The sequence below is a fragment of the Pithys albifrons genome, chromosome 7 (genome assembly GCF_047495875.1).
Source record: "Pithys albifrons albifrons isolate INPA30051 chromosome 7, PitAlb_v1, whole genome shotgun sequence".
Taxonomy (NCBI): domain Eukaryota; kingdom Metazoa; phylum Chordata; class Aves; order Passeriformes; family Thamnophilidae; genus Pithys; species Pithys albifrons.
Window position 1 is genome coordinate 47,994,627 of NC_092464.1, and position 24,463 is coordinate 48,019,089.

At 39.5% G+C, this 24,463-nt stretch overlaps 1 protein-coding gene across 4 annotated transcripts in view; it reads right to left on the reverse strand.

Moving 5' to 3' along the window:
- ELMO1 (engulfment and cell motility 1) overlaps window positions 1-24,463 on the reverse strand; it is a 299,792-nt gene that overhangs the window by 90,219 nt on the left and 185,110 nt on the right. For all 4 annotated transcript variants that reach the window (XM_071561429.1, XM_071561428.1, XM_071561430.1 and 1 more), the window contains one exon: window positions 14,307-14,443. In XM_071561429.1, coding sequence (XP_071417530.1) covers window positions 14,307-14,443 — 137 coding nt within the window. The remainder of the gene's footprint in view (window positions 1-14,306; window positions 14,444-24,463) is intronic.

The window sequence follows — 24,463 nt, forward strand, 5'->3', positions numbered from 1 at the left end:
CAATACCACAGCATGGCAATGTTTGTTGCCATCGAAGAGACAAATCCTGCCTTTTACTCTCCTTGTTGAACACTGCTCTTTGCACATGGTAGGTGGAATGATTACTTTGTCTTCCAAGTGAAAAGACAAATTTAAAAAAGACAAGCAATGCAGAGGCAGTTGTGACAGTGGATACAAACTCCAAGTTGTCCTCACTCTTCATTTCCCAGCCTCTGAAGCACAACCATACATGTAATGCTAAGCCAGTAGTATTTCCACCTGTTACATTACTGCTTTATTCAGGACTGGACCATTTTAATTCCATTAATGTTTTCCTTTAAAAACACTTCAGAACTGGCTTTAAAAATATAAAAATAGATGTTTAAAAAGATTTCAGTCTTCCTTAATCATGTAGGGATATATTTTCAAAGCAGTATGCCAGGAGTATTCCATGTGACTCCCATTCATGTTAAAATTAGAGCCACCAGAATAGACCCCATATGCTGCTTTGAAAAGGTACTGCAATGTGTCCAAGGGAAATATCTGAAGCTTAATGGTGCTTGTACAATTTTTATGACTGTTTTTCTTCTCTTGATTTCTGAATATATTTTTAACTTTTTTTTTTTTTAATAACACTTTGTACAATCTGGAAAAATAGAAAGAAGGGATTTGCTGGTTTTCTTGGTTTCTCTGCAGTCCTCTTGTTTTAATCAGAATAGCTTTGCTTTGTAATATGCAAAGCTTTTGGAGGCTTTTTTATAACTCTTTTTAAAATACTGTCACTGTAGACAACCTTTCTCTCCAAGCTGCAGCCCACAGCGAGGTCTGGAGGTCTGACTGCCTTCCACACTTGAGCTGCTGTCCTGTCTAGTGGTGCTCAGTATTTCTGTGTAGCCTGAAACTAATTTTCACATCTGGGCTTCTTTTCCAGAAAGACCGAGGCATAGTCTCTCCTTGGCAATAACAGCACCACTGCTTGTCCTGAAGCCCGATACTGTGAACGTACAGGTTTCTGTATTCAAGTTCCTGTCTTACAAGTGCACCTTCTGCCCAGCATGGAGCATCTGTAACCCCTGTGGCAGTCTCAGAAACCCACCCACCCAAAGCCAGCTGCAGTGCTGGGCTTATTGTGGGCACAGCATTGCCCTAGTTTGGCTTGGTAATCACTGTGAGCATTGCAAAGGCTGTGCTCACATACACACATACTGACAAATACTGGTTGATTATTAAATTTGTCATCTATGTCTATAGTCTTCCTGGTCATTTGAAGAGAGGAAAAAAATTTTTGACAGCTCTGGTTCTCTTGTAATTGCTCTCAAAGTTGTACTGCTTCTAACAGTGTGCCTGAGATATTGTGCACAAAAAGACAGTGTGAATGTCATCTTTTCATTTTATCCTCATCAGTACTGTCTCAAATTGCCACATATTTTCATTTCAGCCATTTACACCAAAAGTGCATCAAACACTGCATCTAACCACTTAACCCTTAAGGGATGTAAACGAATGGAAAATACTTTGTTTTAATGTGGAAGGTACTTCCACCGTGGAGGGAAAAAGAGAAGTCTCCTTGCTAAGAGAATTGTGTATCAGGACATGAGAAAAGAAGTGACAGTGTCCTGTCACTAAAGTACTGACAAGTGAGCTGTGGGCTAAGTTCCCATCTCTAACATTAATTTTCCAAGCAACATGCATCAAGACATCATTTATGTATTCTTGTTATCCAATTAAAAATCACTCAGCATCATCTTTCCTTTCTCTTTTTTTGCCCTCTCTATGTTCCACCAGTTTAAAGAGTATTCTCCTTTGGTCATACACCTGTGCTTAAAAGAAATACCCGAAACTTCCCAGGATGGTGAAATGATAGCTTGTACATGAAGCTATAACCTGTAAGCAACAGATCTTTAGCTAATACAAAAGTTCATGTACAAGACAAGCATTTGTAAAAACCCCAAGAGCCCCAACAACCAACCACAAAACAACAAGACCCCCAAACCCAATTCACTAGTAGCCAAACCTCACTCTGCAACTTCTATACACATGGTCTTCTTTAAGCATTAGGGTTCAAATAAGCTAATGATTTACTGTGGTTAGACAAGTTACCACGTCAGCTGAGCTGCAGGAGTAGCAAGTAGTATTTTGTAAACATACTTTTGTAAATGTTAGCAAGAATAATTTGAGGAAGTGCTTTCAAATTCTGAAAGAAATTTCTGAAGGAACTTAAATGCCCCTGAGTAATAACAGTTGAGCTGTCAGAGCTAAGACAAGTAAAAACTGCTTCAAAGGGAACACCACAGTAATGGGGAAAGTCTGACTTCTCAAAGTGGCTACTGAATTCATCACAAGGATCTCTTGCACTTTAGCTAACACTAGAAAAAAATTTATGAAATTGGCTGATGCTGCATATAAGTTTGTTTCAATGATGATTAATTATATGAATTACTGTTTCTCCCTATTTCATAGTGGATAAGAAGGTAATTTTTACACATAAAACTACAAAGTAATTCAGTTTGCTAGAAAGTTTTAGGCATCATCAAGTCCTGCAGACACAGCAGAGCTAACTTCACATTTAAGTCAGGTTCGTCAGGGCAAGTTTGGGCAAGTTTTGAGTTTCTTCAAGGATGAAGATTCCATAATCTCTCTGTGCAATTGATTCCAGTGCTGCAGCAATATAAGCAGTTGGGAGTATTTTATCCTTGCATGCTAACAGTTTCCTTCATTGAAACTTCTCTCTTCTTCTTTCTCTGTACCCTTCTGAGAAGGGTAATGCATTTTCTCAGCTTCTTGTCAAACAACGGAAGTAGATCCACCCTCATGGCCCCACCTTTTCTAGGATGAACAAGTCTGGTTCCTTCCCATTCTCCTCGAATACCACATGCTCCATCATCCTTAATCCTATTGGTGGCCCTTTGCTGGACTAGCTCCATTTTATCCATTTTTCCCCATTACTGGGGCATAGAATCGGACAGAGTTTTTCAGCTGCTGCCTCATGAAGGCCAGGTTGGGGAAATAATCCTGTCCTCTGACCTGCTAGCTATGCTTCAGCTAATGCAGCCCAGCATGCAGTTAGTCCACATCACACAAGGGTGCACTGCTGATTCATGGTACACAACTCATCGACCATCCTACAAGCAAATACCTACAATTATATTTGTAAAACATGAAATTAGTCTTTCTCAGTCCTCATTTTGCACTGGCAACCACCCAACCTCAGCTTTTAATATCAAAGAAAATATCAGGAGAAATTAATATCAAAGCCCTGGCCATCATAAAAATCAATACAGGATACTGAAGTGTTACTCTACTACTAAAACTGAGAAGCATCTACTAAAATCAAGAAGCGTAGAGAAGGAAATTAGAATCATCAAACTCTTTCAAATGATAATAACTAAAGTAAATTGAGCAGCTATGAAACATCCTGTTCTCTGGAGCTTAAAAGCAACAAGGCAATAAAAAAACCTCTAACCCATGCAAAGCTAAATAAGTTTTATGGAGATATTTTCTTTCTTTTCTCCTCAAGTAGAACCACCGGTTTAAAGACTTTTCCTTAGCTAGTACTTTAAAGGTTTTACACCAAGAAGGGCCATTTAGGCCATGTATATAACTGAAACCATTTTCAAGCTGCACACACACCATACCTTCTACTTGAGGTTTTCTCTAACTAAATTCAGCTTTGCAGCCCATTGTATGCAGAATTAGCTTAAAGAATTCCAGTTTTCTGCCACCATTGTTAAAATGTTGTATTTACACCATTACTTGCAAGGGAAGACTTTTTTTGTCCATATAGGTCAACTTTTTAATAATAAGGGAACGCGTCCATGCACGCAATTTTGACTTTACAATTTAACAGTGGCCTTCAGATTTCTACTACTGCTGAAAATACAGAACTGCCAATAACCCCCATCCTGGCTTCACAAACTGGCTTCTAATATTCTGCAACCTGAAAGGGTCTTTTCTGATGTCTTGGTGGGAGATGTGGCTGTGCAAAACAATCAGCAAGCAACCCCAGCTAGAAAGAGAGAAAAATCATTAACACTCTCCTTAGGAGAGGTGGAAGTACTATGAGCCATGCCATTGCTCCAAGGAAAGAGGACAGGCAGAAGGAAAGTTTGGGGTCATAAACCTGGTTGAAGTATTGAATAGGGAGAGAAACTTAAGGAAGGTTCACTTAAAGAAATCCAGTAAGATTTCTGCATGCAGTTACTATCCACATATGCTTTTGAAAAAATCAGTTATATGAGGAATCACATTATATGCAATTCAGATCATTAAAAAAAAGAAGAAAATCACTGGGAATAAAACAGCCCATTAACAACTTCCAGATCCCTAACTTACACAGAAATGAGTTCTTGGAAGGGATCTGAAAATCTCAGCAGCTATGAGATTACATCCTTTATCTCACACACCTGATTTTTCAAAAGCAAGGATGTTTCATTTTTCTACTTTGTGATTTTTCACTATGAAGGGCTGATCAATCAATTCTGAAGAGGCTTACAATCTAACAATGATATTATGAGATCTGGAGTTTCCTTTGGACTCTTGGTTAAGTACAACAAAAAGGTCTAGACAGCATTTACTATTCAAGCAAAATGGATACAACTGCAATTTTTAAGTTCTTGATGCTGAGGTTCTCTTATCATAAGCACAACAAAGATCAGTTTCCCTAAGACAGAAAACTGATGCTTGAAATATAAAGATAAGTATCCAGAGATAAAAATTACCATAAAATTCAAAGCATGTGCGAAACCTGTTTCCCCAGATGCTCCCACTCTTCTAGAAGCAGACTTGCCATTCTTGATGCAAGGGTGGTTCTTGAGCACTTCAGTTTCATGATCATGGCATGATGTCTTCAGTTGACATTGCAGGATCTTTAATCATCTACACAAATGTCTTTTTCAAGGATTCTGACACAGAATTTGGTATTTGTTCCTTCACCCCTCTCTGGTATTCGGGTTAATATACTTACATGGTGTCAACTCCCTCTCTCTCTGTTCCTGTGCTCAGCTGTGATATTCCTCAGCTTTCATTTGTATTACAAGGGACCTTGCTTCTCTGCTTGCCATGACCAACATATCGAGGTATGGATGGAGCCTCTCAATAAATTATCTTCCAGTCATCAACAAATCTATAAGATTTTTTGCATACTATTCAAATCCTCAATGTAGAGGTGAAAGGGGAAAGAAAAAAGAGCTTTACCACTTCCAGAGGCACACCCAACACCTTCCATCCTCCATGAAGCTATTTAGCTCTCAGCATAAAAGTGGCAGAACCCAAGTTCACATGTCTCAGCTTCAATACCATACCAAGTAACAACTGCCCCTGCTGTGGTCTCAAGGTCAAGTATTCTGTGGTACAATACTTAACACTTCCTTCAGAAAACATGTGCTAAACACCTCTCACCTCCCATCCTCCTTCATTTTCACACTCATCTTGTCTCTGGGAATCTGAGGACAATTCACATTAGCAAACCAAGGCCCAGTTTAATCTGTGATCACCTAAGAAAGCTTTTCAGGCTAGCTCTGCTCCTGCTTCTCTAAGGTTGGTGCCCAAGGTAACTACAGAGAGCCAGCAGGGCATGTAGGTCTGCTGGCCCAGTGTAGACATGGGTTGCAATTGCTGGTGTGGGTAAAGGAGCGGAGAGCCCATCCACACCCACACGCCTTCTTTTCCTCTTATGTGGGCTCCCAGCAGCCCTCCCCTCCCATGTGCCTCTCTCACAGCCAGCTTTAATATCCACTGGTGCATCGTGTGGCAGGATCAGCTTGTCAGATGCTGGGCAGTTACCTCATGTGCTAAAAATAGAGACAGACAGCAGCAGAGACTGACTGGCAACGCCTTTTTAATGGTGACTGACGTATTCAATCAAGACAATACATGAGATGTGAACTGCAAACAATGAAGGACATTTGTAAAAGGACAGATGAGACAAAAGCAACAAAGCACCCTGGCTTTGCTTATGAGACATGTATGGAAGATTTCTGCTGCTCTTTTCAACCATGGTGCTATTTAGATTACAATTACTTAAAGAGAATCAACAGTAATACAAGCTCTTCTGCTACTCCAAGAGAGACTATAAAAATCTCATTGTCAGCTGCATCATTCATCACGATAACCTCATTTCAACTGAAACAAAATCTCTGAGACATCACCTCTCCCCCCATTCCTTCCCTTTTTTATTTGCCTATATTAAGGTCTATAGTCTGGGGAGCTCTCAGGCTGAATTCCATGCATTGTAATTCACAAAATGAAAATCTGGTATTATATGCCCACTGACATTCACATCAGCAGCAATTCATGCAAAAAAAAGCCATATGCCATGCACCTCTGATTTAACTGTACTACAAAAACATACCCTAGAAAGAAGAAATAAAAATACAGGGACAAGAGTGGTTCCTGGGATCTGATTATTATCCATGCTTTTAGACACGAATGACAGGGGCAATGTCACAAAATACGCTGTTTTGGTGACAGTTCCAGTTAGGTTATATCACTTCCCTTAGTGACTACACACTCTACATGGAAGTGAGGCAATTTTTTTTCCAGTGCAGAAGGTTTCTATGGAACAGAAAAAAAGCAGTTAGCAAAGATAACCCACACTCAGTGTTTCTCCTCTGGATATCAGGCTTTCCACTCAATCATCTTTTTGAAGGCTGAGAAGTTTATTGGTTTGATCAGCAGCCACAGAGATGAAAATGAAGAATGCTTTGAAAATATGAAGTACCAGCAGTTTTAGAAATTGCCATCTCCAGGGTGTTACACAGACCCATATGGGTTCTACAGTAATACACAGACTTCACTAGAAATCTGGGTGATAAAATCCACTTTGCCAAAGGAGGGTAAGTTTTCCACAAATAAGAGACTTCACTGCTGAAACAAACAGCAACTTTCATCACTGGAGAAAGGATAAGATAAGCTGCTGGCCAAGGAATGGATTATATTATAAACCTCTTCTCCTTTTTCCTTGTTTTAAATAGCAGATGTTCTGTTGAAACATCCCTTCCTTGCTTTTGGCTTGAGGAAACCATCTATTTGTTAGCATATCCATCCTGGCATATAAACGGACAGAAATCAAGCTTCAAAATGCTTCTCCTTTTAAGACTATGCCGCCCTCCATGAAATCACTGCATATGTGATCACTGGAGAAGGATTGTTCAGCTATAACTAGACATGACCCTATTACTAAAGACTTTCAAAGCCTTGTGGCAAAGACAGAAAATGGTAAAGATACTGTTTTAAATGAAAAACAGTCTTTGAACTAGAAAAAATAGTTCATAAGTTACAAAGTGCAGAAAAAGGGCAATTGTGGCTCCTTACTGCTTCATTATGCCATCTAGCAACTTAAATTTCACAAATTAATTTTTTAAACTGTATTTGCATTCTTGACAATGCTAGTTCAGACTAAAAATTTTCAAAGGGAAACAACTAATGAGATTTAAAGATGCAATACTCTTGTTCAGTCCTTTTGAGCTTGACAGTCCCAGCCTTCGGAGTATGAATACTTAAATCTGATTTTTACAGACTGATGCCTCAGTAAGTGGAAAGACGCTTCTTCAGCATCTTAAACACCCCTTCTCAGGTTCCTGCAGCCAGGAGCAGCAGTCAAGTAATAAACTGTCTTTGACAAACGCAGTGGGGCACATTTGGAGATCTGACAGATGCAGATAAATGCACAGAGACAGAGAAGACTCAACAGAGCCATTCCTAAAGGAGCAGCCAATGAAGGCATACACTTGGAATACCTAGGCCACAAAAAGCATAGAGGGAACACTGACCAAAAGCTAGGGAAGGGTCCTAAACAGGCTCTTCCTACATCATATCAAATTGCACTGCTTAAAATCTACTGTTCTTAAGGAAGGGGTTGCTAATGAAATAGACCTAACAATTTTTTTGCACCCCAATTACAGTCTTCTAAAAGATTTCTACTGTATTTGAAGGGAGGTTTTTTTCTTCAATTAAAAAGTCTAATTTTCTGTGCAAGCTATGCAACAGACTTGCAAAATGTTAATTGCTATAATTTTTTTATAAATTCATGCATTACACAATTAATGATACAATATATTTATAGCAATTATCTGTTTCCAATAAAAGTTAATAAAGTGCTTTTGGCCTCAGGTGTGAAAATTTGGGATTTAATTTGTGCTAATCTGCCCTAGCCTGGGGAATACTGAATTCATTCTATGTGAGAATAATTTATTTGCAGTATCCCTGACTGATATAAACAAAGCTCTCTCAAGGGAAGGTGCAATAAAGCTAACAGAGAGGTGCAATCATTCCACTAGCCTGGCATTTCTCACTGGTAAAATGCAAACAAAACAACCTTCCAAAGCTTCTCCCAAGAGCAGTTAAATTCATCTACTTCAGACCCGTAAGAAAACAATAATGCTTTGGAGGGCATCTGAGAAGAGCTATTTACCATCCCTTTCCCTTCTTTTCACTGAATTGAAAAGGAGGTGACCGATAGATTTACAGACTGACCAAAGAATTTTACTTTCAAGTTTGTTTGCATTAATTTTTCTCCTGTTTAAGGTAATGGTTTCTTCATGTTCCTCAAGCTATTATTTGCCATCCTTCTCTGAGCATCCCTGTGCAGTGTGGTGTAGGGAAAGAGGTGCACAGAGACTGAGGAAAGCATCCTTTCAGGGCTGGCGCTGCTGCAGCTGTGGCATGGTGATGGAGGAGGCTGGAGCAACTGGCCAGATATCCTGGTTCTGGTTTTGACCCTGCAGCTGCTTCACTGCCAAGGCACTTCAGTTCTGGGTGCCTTTCCCTCCTTCCTGTAAAATGTGGTCTATCAAAACTTGGACAAGCTTGCAAGAGGAGAAAAGTGCAGAATATTGTTAGTGCCACTAGAGGGGATCACTTGAGCATTCTGGGGACCCGCTGCTCCTTCAGGAGTGCGACAAAGCCCTGCCACTTCCAGTGTTTGGAGCTGCCATCATAAAGACAGCATTAGGACAACAAGGTTGCAGCCAGAGGGGCATTTCAGTCAGGATCTGCCCACAGTCTGCTCCTGGAGTCTCCCCAATTTGTGGAGGACTCAGCAAAGCTGGTGACAGCTGCTCTGCCACGTAGCTGCTCTGACCCCTTCAAAATGACCCCCCAGACCTTTACTGCCTCATGGGGCAACACATTAGCTAATGATGGTGCTGGCCCACAACCCATTTTCACACAAACCAGCACTCACACAAGTATGTTCCTTAAAAGCCTGCCCTTGAACACTTTGTCATATTCTGAACCTAGCCTTACACAAATATTCATCCTACAGCTGCTGAAAGCGTGACAACACTAGAGAAGCTGAGAGAAAACTGAGTGTGGCATTTCCAAACCAGCATCGAGTAAGGAAATAGTATTTTTCATTTTTATGTTTTGCTTACTTACCTTTTCTGTTATCTTGTCAGTGAGCAACGAAAAATGTTTGCAGAGTCTGAGCATGAGCCATAAACATCTTTTGTTGTTATCAAATGCCTCAGTGTTTGCCTTGCTATTTAATTACAGGACTCACGTAGGGCATTTATTGTTTGCATCTGTTGCTGCTGTGAACAATGTCTACTCTTCTGATTACCACACAGGCAGTTTGTTATGTGGATACCTGTCAGTGACATATATTATCATCTGGCTGAGCAGACCCCATTGCTGCAGGGGCATCCAGTGCTGCAGCTTGGTGTGTCACTGAAATAGTCAGATACCACAAGGCCAGTTCCTCAGGATACTCAGGTCTGCTACTGTGGAATGAATGCTGAAACCAGAGTTTTTTGAGAATATTTTTCTTACTACAGAACAGTGTCTTTTAGTTATTAAAATATTCTTCTTATATAATCTTATTATTAAAATATCTTCTAATTACAAAATAAATCTTCATAAAAAATTTAAAATCCCATGTTTTATACTATGATCATCTCAAACACACGTGTCCAGAGGGCAAATTACGAGATGTCTCAATAACAACAAAATGCATTGGTAGCACCATCAGCCAACCTTGTCCCACTTTCTTATTCCTTAAACCTGTAGTTTGAGTGAATGCACCAGGTTTTGATTCCAAGTGCCGTGCACCACAGTACTTTCTATGTTTTTCAGTTCTGGCACACACTACTTAACCTTAGCTATGTTGAAATAGTAATCTGCATCGTGTTATGAGTAGTCATTTTTGGCCATGTAAAAACCTAAAACTACACTATTATACTAACAAAAGCAGCCACGTTGTGCCAATTTTCTACAATGGAGCTTCAACACTTTGCTAGGTGAGTCACAAAATTTCATCTTTTTCCTTCCACACTGGGACTGGAAGCAGTTATGTTTATTCTTAATGTGCTTTTTTAAGATGGCACTATACTAGGTACACAAGTAGCAAATTGTTCATACTCTTCTGGAGGTTTAATAAGATAAGCTATGGCTGGACCTGCAATTAAAATAATACATTTGCTCACCCTTCCTCCTATTAGCATGTGAACTTCAAAGGTACAGAAAGCAGCTGACTGAAATCTCTGGAAACTAGAAGTAAGGGGATAATCATGTCCTCTACATAATGTACAACTTGCCATCTCCTTGTATCCCAAGGAGCAGTATGTGAAGAAGATCATTACAAAGATAGTGATCAATTTAAATCCTCATTAGGGCAATACAGGCGCATTTACTTTAGAACAATTAGTGGGGATCAATAAAAAATTTTCCTTTTGGGGGTATGCTTCCAATTGGCCCCATAGGAGGAATTTTACTGTGGGACAGGCACTTTCGATTCCACTTACTATCATGTTAAAAATAAACAATAAATCCCAAACCAATTTAAGTACATCTTAGTCTGTGTGGCAGCAGAGCCTGATTATCCTGAGCAGAGTGTAGGTGGGAAAAACTGACTGATGGGCACCTATTTAAATGGGTATGGTGATACTGGAGTGTGAGATAACTCCATCCAGCTTTCTTGCAGTCAGCACTGACTCCAAAAATCAATACACAATGCTTTCTTCTGCTGCAATAAAACATGTAGAATTATGTAAAGCTTGGAGACTAGATTGTATTTTCAAAGACATAAACCATGCTCTCTGCTCACAAATGAATGTGGAGGACAGAACTTATAAAGTGTCCTTTGATCATCTGTAGGCTCATATAAAAACAAAAAGGTTTCAAATGGAATTGTTGCCACTTGCATGTCTATCTACAACTGCATCTTAATTTCTCTAAGATACTCGCAATACATGAATTATGTATGTCTTAAAATGTTACAAAAGCATAATATAAGCTTAGCTGCCTGTCTGAATTATTCTATTCAGACATCTACTAGTATATAGAGAGACTGCAAAAAAAGATTTTAGGTCTGACAGTATCATACTATCACCACAAGAGATCAAAGGAATTTTTCTAATGCAAGAGCTGACAAAACATGTCTCTTATAATGAATAAGAATTGGACAAAGCATGAGATCATAAATGTTTCACTAAAACACCATAAAATTCTTCCAACTATGAGCAAAGTGCTGGTTTAATTATTTTTGAAACTTTCAAAAGGAACAGATCTACATGAAATCTCCACAACATGAATTGAAGAACCATGATGGTGCAATATGCCATTTGTCATCAAAAGAGTCTTAATATGTGCCTTAAAAACCCCTTGAGAACAGGCACTAAAACCTGAGGGGAAATATTCAATCACCTCACCTCTTTTAATACCTGTCATTCCCCAATGCAAGAGATGAGGAAATAAATTTCTGTATGTGCACACAGACCTCCTACAGACAGTCAATGTACCAGCAATTGTGATTAATCAAAAGTTGAAAACTGAGTTAAAAGCTCCTTTTCTTCAATTATGATTAAAGATCAAAGCAAGTGGTCTAGATTTTTGGCAGAATCTCCAGGTCTCAAGATTTATCATTCAATGTAGTGAGTGTCCAAATGTGTTTTGGAGGTTTTAGGGGAAGAAGGGATGGAGGAAGGAATAACACAAATAATGCCATCAACCAGGTGGGTAGTAAATCATAAAAAGTGGTGTTTCATACATTACCATGACAATCAATTATTGAAACTTAAGAATAGTAACACAACTAGAAGATAGAAGATTTTTTTTTCCAAACAGCAAAGCTACTGCACCTTGTGATGTCTCCTTTCAAAGTATGGGCTAAGTGCTCCCTGGGTCCACATGGCCCTTGCCTGCCAAGTTTTCAAAAGTGGCACAGAAACAGGTACCCTTAGCACACAGGAAAGATGCAGATAGAATACTAACATGCTGCAATCCCCAAAGCCTCTTGCCAGGTAAAGATTAAAAATGGTGGTGTTTAGTTTGGTAAAGCCGTCGGCACTGGCAGCTGTCACCCACCAAGCAGATGGGTAAACCTTGGGTACCACTCTGGAATGTATCATCCCCCACAAACCCTGAAGTGCTTCACAAGCCCACACAGCAACACAGTTTGCTTCACTCACAGATCCCTTTAGACGTTATCAGCTGAGTAATTCACATCACTACCACATGTCATTTGAAGTGGATAAGAGTACACAAAACTCTTTATGACTCTAAGAAAGGATTTAGATAAACAGAACTTAATTACAGAACTGTTAGAAATGAGAGACGCAAGAGTTTTGCATTCCCTCCCCTTTACGGAACAGTTACAAAATCAAGAGTGATTTCTGCAGACAGAGATCCTGGGTTAAGGATCACACACCATAGTGCCACTACCAGACACAAATCCAATGGCAAATGCTTCAGATTTGCCCCACAGAGTTGCCTGTGTCTTCAATAACACATGCACTAAGACCTACTGCCAGTCTGGCTGAACCTGAAAGAACTGATGGATGAAGTCGCAGGATTTTTAGTAACAGGAGACATAAATAACAGACTAGTTAGATCAGAGAAAAAACAACCTGATCTTCCATAAACCTCCATAACAATACCTAACACTGCAAAGTAAATTTATTTCTTTTCTTATTAGAGTGATCTGGGCTGTTGCCAGAACTGGAGCCATTCTCTTTCTGAATCCCCTAATAACATTTCAACTCAAATTGGGGGAAATTATGTAGACAAATCCTTCTTCTACTGAAACAGAAGGCCTGTAATAGGCAGTTGTTAATACATTTAAAACAACTACATATTATAAAGTAGTCTTTAAAAAGTTGCTTTTTTAAGCTCTTGATTTTAGCAATCCTACACTTTTCAGTGAGTTCTCTTGCTAGTGCTCCTTCTGTGCTCCTGGATCATTAGGTACGAGAAGTGTGTCAGAAATTCCATGCAAGAACAAGCCTCTAGGTCACCTAGCTACACCAGCATGCACTTTGGGCTTCCTTTCTCTCTTTAGCCAGGGCTCTGGTACTGCTGCCAACCAACTTGCCTGAAAGAACTCAACACAGTTTATTCCTCATCATAACCTAAGAATTCACCTTCACTCTGAAGAATAAAATGGACATTGAGACCACTTCAATAACAGGTAATTCCAATTAGAAGTCAGGCATGATCATTCTTACTAGCTCTCCCATAACATTTGAGTCTGGTGACTTCAGAGCACTTGTATAGCACATGCTGACACAAAGCAGCAGTCCCACTTTCCATTCTCAACCAACAGTTCTATAACCAATATCTCCCAGAGTGAGGCTCAAGATTCAGTCAGAGGACCCCAAGAAAGATAAGGATGCCAGCTGGCTACAAAAGCATGAGTTTGTCATTCTTACAAAATGCCAGAGATACTTTTCAGCCTCATGGTAAATCAGGCAGTTAAAATAGGATGTCTAGGGACCATTAAGACATACCAGTTCTTTATAGGTTTTTTGATGGTGATGAGATTGGCTGAAGCTTCCAGAATTCTTACCACAAAAAGGGTGCAATACTGAGGAGCATTTTGGTTGCATTTTATTTGATTGGTTTGGGTTTGTTTGAGGGGATTTTTGTTTGTTTTTTTTGTTTGTTTGTTTATTTTAGCAGGGTAAACTGCACAGCACTCTGTCATGATTGTGTCCACTCTTGAATATTTCATCCCGTTAGTGCTCACATGAAATGAAAGGGATGTACAGAATTATCACTGCAGTACTCTCTCTGCATTATTTACAACCTTGGAGGCTGCAGCACTTCAGCATAATATTGCTAACATAAAAAGGCAGAATTTCCCCTCAAGCCAGGATTTTAGTCTCAGTCTGCAGTGCAACATGACTGAAGAAGTTCTATGAACCTCCCTTATGCCTCCCATTCCCTACCCACCATTTCTAAATGGCAGCATTCTGATATACAGAGTCTGAACAGATAAAACTCCACAACATTCAGCAGAATGGGAATTAGTAAATCCCTGTGCCTCTAGGGAAGAATATATGGCCTTGTTGTACCATTCTACCCTGTTATTCCCACCCCATCCTTTCTCTTGCCTTGTTAAAGTCCTCAGAAGTTGCCCTCATTTCCTTCCATGTCTTGTTCAAGAGCTGAATGCAGATACAGAAGAACTCCTCAAACGATCTGTCATGGGTGAAGAACATGGGATGGAAATCGTTGCAGGTCTCACTGGCTAAAAACAGAAAAACAAGGGGGCGTGGAATAAGACATGTACAGGCAGGAGCTTCAAAAAATAATCATAAAACACAATCAGCTGCAAAATTTATGAAACAGTATAACTGAGTGAAATCATAGTTCTTGGAGCAAGGGATGTCTAAACATTATTGTGAAAAGCTAGCCTTATTCTACAATCCTAAAGACAACAAAACACAGTAGAGACCCTGTCTGTAAGAGACGAATTGCAGGAACAAGAGGAAGCAACTACATGTTTGTCTGAATAGTCTCTCAATGTTTTTGTTTGTGCCAAGTTTAGCTACTCAACCCGGGACAGAGAGACAAAGGGAAAAAGCACAAGCCTCCTCAACAAAACAACCGCCCTCCCCTCTGCTAACAGCATGGTCTTGCCTGCTGAGAACCAAACACCAGACCCCATCACTCACAAAGTAGTATTAGATCAATGTACACACTGAAATGTCGCTGACACAGCAGAGGATGTACCATATTGTAAATGGACACATCACAGAGGTAACCAGAGAAATCTAGACAAACTTAAAGGTGAGACTGTAAGTGATTAAATTTGTTCTTTGAAAATAACTGGAAACAAAAGCAATAGATCTTCTATAATCTGTCCCCTATCTGAGACAGACATAACAAAAAGGAAACAAACAAAACACAAAATCAACCCTCCAAGCTTCCTTTAATAAAATATTGCCTTTAAGGAAGAAAAAAAAATATTGTAGTGAGGATCCCAAAATGGAAAAGCAAGACTGTACTATAAGTCTCTTCAAGCAAAGAATGAATTTTTAAAAACTAAAGACTGAAGCAATGCTGACCTCTGAGTGCATCTGAGCAGCCTGGGAACAGAAGTGGCTTTAGCTAAGGACTGAAAAGAATCTCTAAACTCTGCCATGACTTTTAGGGCCACCTTAGTAGGTTGCTGATTTATGTTCTTAAAAACTAACAAAAAAGATCAAGTTGATTAAGCCTTTCTTCATAAACCTAGTCCCCCAAATCTCTCAGCTTCAGCTTTCACCTCTGCATGAGTCCTTTGAACTTTACCAGCAGTCACTCCCACCTCAACAGCATCACCTTCCCTTACTTGAGGAACAAACAGCCACTGCTTAGGTAAGCTTCCTCCTTCACAAGGACAGCAAAACTATCAAGCACTGGATTAAATCACCCTTTCCTGAGGCTGAATCACTGTCTGACATCCGCTTTCTCTCAGTGGAAATGGGAGAATTAGAGACACTCTTCAGGAGAATGGGAATGGCTCAGGCAGGTCAACTCCCTGCACCAGCTGCAGACAGTTGGTCCTGGGACCTCTTCTAGACAAAAACCCCTGCCCTTTTAGTGTGTTTAGTTACCTCTGCTGCACTAGCAGTTCTGCCATAGGCATATGAACTGTGCTTAGAATCAACTGAACTCTCAAAGAAAAATGGTTTCTGATCTTTCCTAGCATACAGTATTCCAATTATAAAGCAAAACTCTGAAGCTTAATTGTAAATTTGAAGCTTAATTTTTAAATCAGATTTACTGAGATCTAATCAATTCTTCAGCTATGTGCAAGGATGGGAATGAAATTTGGAGCAAGGTTTCATTCTAGTCAAGTAAACTCCATTTACTTCAAAGGATTTGCAGTGAAGGAGGAATTAGTCAAAGCAGAGACCTATATTTATGAGGAACAGCTGACTCCCTTTAAAAGAATAAAACACCTCAAGCATGCTTTTCAGAGCACCTTCAGCTTCCATTCATTCCACTGGAGCTTCAAGGGCTCAGCACTTCCAATAATCAAATGTGCAGCCTGTAATAATGTCAGAGACATAACAGAAGGGATTCTCAGTGGGCACTTCTCTTTAAGTCATGAAACACTATAATGATAAGAAATAAAATAACACCAAGCAGAAGAATGCAGCCAGTACCTTCACTGTATAAATCACAGCACGAAACAAGGCAATAACCCTCGACACACACTGGCCTTTCTGATCTTCCTCAAAGCCTGAGTTTCTCACTGCTCCTGCCCATAAAAATCAATAAATCAAAATTAATGGAAAGACTAGGGATTCTCGGGAAATTGATCATTGGTTCTAACTCATGCTCCTTATGATAATCAACCCCAAACTCTATCTACTATGTTGACCGCTCTGCATGCAAAATCAGAGATGCCAAGTCCCCCCCAACCATTTTTTCATATGTAGGCAACATGCTATGTTTTATGCCTTTGAGTCTCAAAATGAAAGAGTAAAAATCACTGTTATTGATACAAATAGAGAAAGGCCTGTTAGAAAGCAGGATCAGTGTCTTAAACACAAAACAGATCCTAGGAATAATTTAAAACCAAATCATAAAGAGTTTCTTCAAAATTCCCACCAGCATCAAGATAGCAAAGAAAATCCATAGACTACTTCAAAGGTAGTTTTTTGTATGCCATGAAAATTCTATCCAAAGTAACACAATTCCAAGTAAAAATCTTCAGGCTTCAGCTCTGGTTACATCAATGCTCTGCTCAGAGTATTTAAATATCTGATGAAAAATTGCAAGAGCTGAAAAACACGTCTCTTTTAATGAATAAGAATTGGACAAATCCCATGTCCCAGTACTTCTCCTTTTGACAGGTGAGATGAGGAGGAACAAAAAGGCAGTACTAGCGTACTGAGATCACAGTAAGACTGAGTTACAAACTGCTGTCTTGGCTCACTCTCTCCAGCCCCAAGTCAGCACCTCTAATACCAGAGAACTGCCTCTCCCTGCAGAGTGAGCAAATTTAGAGGCTGCTCAATTCACTAATTAGAAACTTCCTGAATTTATTGTTTCACTAACTGGCAATTTGACTAGTTCTAAACTGAAACAGAGGTTCAGCCTTAGAAAAATGTGGAGACCTTCTGCAGAAGAGCTGCATGCAGAATTCTGGCCCTTAAGCACAGGACTTTCTAACCTTTATTTTCTCTATCAAGGACTAAGCAAATTTATAACCACATAAAAACATACACACAGCTGCAATGTGGGGACACAAATCATCATGATTATTCATAATCAAGTTTTAATTACGCCTCTGTGAGATCACCTTCGAAAGGCAAGTCACAGATGTCTGGCCTACATAAATCAGGTGAAGATCTTGTTGATTTTCCTTTCTTGGCACAATTCTTGGAGCTGTAGATCAATATGCTACCTCTCAGGATACAAGTAGTCCTTCAAGATTCTAGCTGATCTATAGCAGGAACTTTGAGGAAGAAGCTTAGTTCATTTCTCATAAATTGCAATGGAAAAAAAAAAAGAAGACAGAAAAAATAAAGAGCTACTTTCTACCTGGGATTTTACATAGTTCCTTCACTGTGTATTTTTAGTGTCCACTCAACACAATTCTGTCTATTTGCTCTTTCCTAAATTACAACAAAGAAATTCAAGCACTCCAGACTGTTTGAGGAGTAAACAGATTTGACATGTTACCTTGTTCCTCTGTGGATTAGTAGAAAACAATAGGAAAAAGAAAACCAATTCAGAAAGAAGGGAAGAGTTGTACTTTCATTTTTACCCCATATCTAAACACCTCTTCCCATGAGACAGGACATCATCAGGGTTGAATTTCTTTTAGCTGTGTCAAGAACAGTTAGGTGTTTGCATATTTGCATAAATCTGTCTTGAAAGGTCATGGATTATGTGAGGATGTTTCAGTAAGTGTTTGGCTTGAAGCACAGCAGAGATTTAAATTTCAAAGTTGCTGTGGTGAACTTAATAGGACAACAGTGATTTCTAAATGCAAGACCAGACTCCAGGAAAGGATCAGTGTTCCAGATGAGACAGCAGGCTGCTGTGTAACCTCACTGTCCAAATCAGTATGAAGAAAAGGCCACCAGTTCAACAGAAAATGTTTGATAGCTGGAAGGGATCATTACATTTTCCCTTCCCTTCAAAAAGTAGGCTATGTGTCGATATATATAACATGTTTCCCCATGGAAAAGGAGGGGGGGGGGAAGTTCAACTTTTTTATCTTAGATTTTGTTTCATGGAATACTTGGGAGTAACACAGAGATAAGCTCTCCCTGTCCCCAAAGTTAAAAGAGCAGGCAGAGACACAGCAATACACCTCTCTATGCAAGGTACTTCTTTCCTCTTAAGAAAACTCTGCTTTCTGACTCTGCTAAACTGCTGTGTAGAGACTACTCATCCTCACCACTTCTTTAAAATGTCATATGGACATTCTGACCTTCCTTTTGAAGTTCTTGAATTCAAGAAATGAAAAAGGTTGTATGGTATGAAAGCCATATCTTGAAGAGAATGTTTGGAATTAGGAACCAGCCAACCCATTATGTTCAAAATCCATTTGTGATCCTACAGGTTATCAAGTTTGGTGAGTTAGAGTAATTTCTCTGTAAACTTAGAGGTTGGACCCATGACACTGGCAATGTATATGAAAGATTATTTGCTAATCACAAATGAGACACCTCCTTCATAGATGTCAGCCATGTACAATTGGTCTACAAAGTAGAAGTTCAATAGATCTGATTAAGCAGATAATAAATAAAAGTGATAAGGTTGCTGCATACTCTCAAACACTTCAAAAGTAGGCAGGCAGCTTAAATCAATCTATCATTCAGTCACCTGGCAATTTTGCTGTCACATATAGAGGCAGACACACCTGTGGTGAGGAGTCAGCCTCTGAGCTGAGGGTGCACCCTGAAGCTCCTCAAGAAAGCATTCTGAAGTTGCATCAGCACAATTTTGAGAAGAGGGAAGCAGTGATGCAGAGCCCTGGGAAACTGGCTTGCAAAGTCCCAGGGAGAGAGGGATTCAAAAATATCTCCCTCTCTGAAAGGTACCTGGGAGCCATGTGATCCAATTTTCAGAGAGATCTGTGCTTTCTCTTACTGAGCTGCTGCTTAATTCTGGGTGAGTCATCCCCTCAGTTGTTTTTCCTGATTTCACAGAATGGAGATGATAATATCTGATCAGAGAGGAGGCGGGTGGAAAGATCCACTGCACTTTCAGAAGTGCAGCAAGATGCACAAATGAAGGGTGCAATATGGACCTTGGAAATATCATCTCCACTTGGCACAGTCTCCTCTGGGATTGTTATTTGCCAGTAACAGAAGAACCAAAGAGCAACTTATTCTGACTAGCTCTCAGGAGAAGAAGCACTCTAATTTCTGCTTCTCCCTGAAGATGCAATACAGTAAAAATAACTGCTGCCATATCCATTTTTACATAAGCAATCAAAAATTCTCTCAGAAACGCATCAAATATGTAAGAAAACCTGCACCTAATACTGCAGAAAAATAATGATTGCCAAGTTATCTATACTGTTGAGCCCTGTAGTCTGCTGGCAATAATTTGAACCTTTAGCTACCTTTCTGGCACATGATAGGGAAACAGTGTAATTTAAGGCAAAGGAGGTCACTAGCAGTGGAAGTGCAGTAATCAAATAGTAATATCGCTGCCAATCATATAATTTTCTTTCCTAGGAAAACGTTCTCTTTAGAACACTTAACTGGTATTGGAACAAAAGCCACCAAAATTCCCTAGCAACTCAGGGCTACAAGAGACCTTCAACATCTTACCTTGCCTTATCACATATTTAGTTGGAAGAGAAACTACATGAAATTGCTAAACATGCAGCAAAAACTACCAACTCAAACTCCTCATAAGAACATAAGGCACTATGTCTCTGAACCTATGAGACTTATAAAGGAGCTATAGAGGGAAACTGGGGGAAAAAAAAGCGCACATAAAAGGCTTCCTACGGTCTGCAAGGTTTCTCAAGGCCGAGAATAAATTTTACTACACAATGAAACACAAGGATTCAATGAAGCATCAGGACTTGGATGTTCATGGCATATGAAGCCCCAAACTCTTCAGTAACTTACCCAAATTCACTTTGAAGGTGACTGCAGCTGTGTCTGAAACGCATCTACTCTCCCCATTCTATCATTAAATGAAGGAGCTATTATTTTAAAATCCACCTCTGTTATTGTCCCAAATAAAAGTGGTGGAAGAAGAACCCTGACTGTTGCAGCACAAGACAATAAAGCCCCACACTCATGACTACCAAGAGATCTAGCAGTTCAGAGGTGGCAATAAAGAGACAGATGAAGAACAATATCCAGGCAGACTCGCCCTGCCAATCCAGAGCTGATGGTGAACAGAAGGAAACCAATGAAGCCAGTGCCACACAAGCAGGCTGACTTTGTAAAGATAACTCCCTTTGCAACTCTCAGTAAACACAGAGACTTCACTGCACCTTTCCAGCTTAGAATAGACCTGAAGACTGAAGACTTCTTTGGAAATGCAAACACAAAGCCAAAGTGCAAAGAGGAGAGTTATTAAAAAGGCTTTTATATGCAACAAGGAAATGAGAAAGATTACAGAGAGCCAGCACTGTGCTGATAAGGGTTCCCCATCTCTTTCAAAAGCAGTCTATTTTTATTTGTGACAAAACAGGTGCCAGTTATAAATAAATCTGAACTGCCTCTACAATCTGTCACAGCACACTGTTGGGCAACAGGAAAGTACTCGGCTTCCCTCTTCATTCCTTCACTACTCCTAGTATTAAAAAGAACAGTGATCAATAACAACAAGAAAATGTTGTTTTAAAATCTGTTGGATAAATTGGAGTATCATTTTCAGAGGTGAGGGAGCACTTCATGTGAATTAATCATGCAATTCTAGGAGAAAGCTCCTTGACAGTGGAAATGGTATGAAAAAACAAGGGTTTGTATTTGTCATACCAAGTAAAAGTCTTTTGGGAAAAAAAGACATAGATATGCAAGTACAGATCAACAATTATGCTCTGGCATATTTACAGTATCCCTGAATAACAATATGGAATCATAGATTAATGGAGGTTGGAAAAGACCTTTAAGATCAAGAGAATATTAATTGTTTAATGTAACACATTTGCTTAGGGACAATGAAGTCTTTATGGTCACTTCTAGTAAACATATAGAATAAGAGGGAAGTACCTACATAAAGCAGAATCAAAAGAAAGTTGTTAAACGAATAAACGTGCCATGCAAAATCTTCTTACAAACGGTAACACTGCTGCTCTGTCAGGTTCCTGTCAGGTTCCTGACATCTTGCAAAACACACAAGGCAGTGATGGCTACATGAAAGATTAAAAATCCTCAACCAAACCACCATATAAAAAAGCATTTTTGACAATTTCTAAGCCCACAGACAGCCTACTTCAAGTCCAACAGTCACAGATAGTGACAGTGACAGAAGGTCAGCTAAGCTCAGACCTATCAAGGGAAGTACCTTATCCCATCTGTCACATGTTGATACCCTGTTCCTTTACATGTTGTATCCTTTCTCTTCTAAGCCCTAAGAGAAACTAGACTTAACCATAACTCCAGAGACATCAGGAAGAATGACAGTAGCAATGGAGGAAGGTAGATATGCAGTATTTACAAAGAGCAGCATAAAGGCAAGCACATGCACTGTGTAACCACTCTTTATTCCTGCAATACCCCTTGGCAATGTTTATTTCTAAATGTTATATTCTGACACATTTCCTAGGATGTGTTGCAGCACCTCCAACACAGAACTCTGAAGGCTGGGTTTAAAAGTTCTTGGGTGCAGAAGAAGTGGACTCTTGCTCTCTTTGCTTGTGCACCCCTCTGATGTCCTCTCTCACAATCAGTATACTAAGAAACTGCCTTTCAGTTTTTACTCTGACTGTTCTAGAGAGCACCAGCTTATTGCTTCTCCTACTGAAGGGATTCTTGCTAAAAAGCACACACTTACCTCTAATTACTCATTTTCTTTATTAGGAAGTTACATAGACTGCATTACAGGTTATAACTCATGCTTCTCTGAAGACCTTCTGTGAGATACTTCATCCAGAATATTCTCTGGCTGCCATTTGAAATACAGACCACACTGTTTCAGTTCACAAGAGAGGAACTATCACTGAAAATTAATCCTGCTTTAAGTAGGCTGGCTAAGGCTCCATCTGTAAAGCAAAACTTAATGAAGCCTATGAAAATCTGCAGGAAAAACACTGCAAACCTGGGAAGTCTAGAGATTGTTTCAGTTCCTCCTTTGCAGCTCCCATTCACTATTCACTCACATAGACCTACTCATTAAAATCAGAAAGAAACTATGTGGTCTTTGTGTGAGAGAACTAGTGGAAATAACATTTTTGGGGAATATTTGACCTTACGAATAAGGAACATCATGACAACTGCAAGGAAAAAAACCCATATGAGCAGATGGAGAAAGCGATAAACCAACAGTCAAGTCAGGGAGGAAAATAATCTTTTTCCCAGTACCAACGCACTCTTCTATAAGAAAAAAAGGTTATAACTGAGTTCCCCATACCAACCTGGTGTACGCACCTGTGTGCGCACCATCAGAGGCGTCTATATAAGAGATGCCTCCTTTGCTGCACTTTGTGACAGGCTTTAGGCTCCTTCATTGCCCCCATGGTGTGGTATGAGACAGGCTGGCTGCCTGATACTTCTGCCTAATCAAGTCAGGCCAGCTTCCAAAGTGTAAAAGCTGTGAGGACAAATGTCCAGTCACCCAGAAAGTGAGCTAAACTCACCCAGCTCCTCTGCCATCCCACAAAATGGAACAGAACAAAAGTATTCTAAATTCAACCACTTGCTTTGAACCAATTCCAGATATATTCAAAATGCTGAGGCAAAGTTCATTAACTTATGGTGAAAACTGCACCTTAGTTATCTAACCGCAACCACCTAAATTATTTTCTCCTCTACAGATTTTCTTAACCTGTAAATTATGTTTTTAACAATCTGGGCTAGAGTCCCAAAGTCAGACTGACAGAACAAAACCAAAACTGCCCAAGCATGGTCTTTTAACACAGACCAAACTGAGTAATTCCTACTCAGAGAAAAAGGAGAAAAGCGATGTGGCAGGGTGCAAGCTGCTCGGGAAACATCAACCCCAATGCTTGTTAGCCTTGTTAGGCTATTTATCCAAGATCATTGCCATAACACACTAAGTGCCAGGCATGTTCAAGTGGCTTTGAGAACATTAATCAATCTCTAGAGGGACAGTAGTTAACACTAACTCTTCAGATGTCAAACTTAACCTCTTGAAAGGCAAGCAGAAAATCAAGTTAATTAGGCCACAGGCTTAACAAGAGAAGCTATTTAAACAATACATTTCTGAGTGGCACATTCAGTTCATAAGCTGCTCTGGTGGAGCTTTTTACTTCATACACCAGTAGGAACTAAGCTTTATGATCCTACAGCTGATAGACCCTAGTTTTGGATAGGTAGAACTATAGTCATCAGGAGTTATGTTTTACAAATGTTTAATTAGGCTGTATTCCTGCCCTGCTTTATGTTATTGCTCTTCTTTATATGCTGAAACATTAAACCAGCATTTCAGTCATACCACTGCAGAAAAAATAGTATGTTAAAGCATTGTATTTTAGTCTGGAAAACAGGTTGCTTGCTGAAAGGTGTTTCAGAGAGTGTAAACATTTTAAAATTAATTTGCTTTGTATATTAACTGATTTGATTCATTATAACTCCACACCTTAAATTTCTTTAATTTCTAGAGAATCACCTAGTTCAGGACAAATGAAGCAGTGCAGTTCTCTCCTCATGATGCTGGGAGATAAAAAGCCTGCAGAATGCTGGGAGAAAACAAGCCCTTGAGTATAAGTGAATACATGGGAGATTGAGAGAGGAAAGAGGCCCAGACAACATATTAAGACTTGCTGAAGTCACATCTTCACATTCTGTATTGCAAATCTGTTATTTGTTTTGTCCTTGTTCACTACAAGAATTGACTAGAGTAATTTTTACATCATGCCTTGAGGTTTTTGAAGACATTTAAATGTTTTCAATTTTTTATTCCACCCTGACCACGAGTAATTCCTTAATTTTGCCTTGAGGGTCTTATTTTCCCAACTACAGTATCACTCTCTCCAGAAATATGCTTGTACGCATGAAGATTGCAGAATAAAAACATACAAAGATGAAAAAAATGATTTCTCAGAACCAAAGATGACAACAGAAAATGTAGGCAAAAGCCTTCAGCTGAAATTTCTCTGTTGGACTCTGGC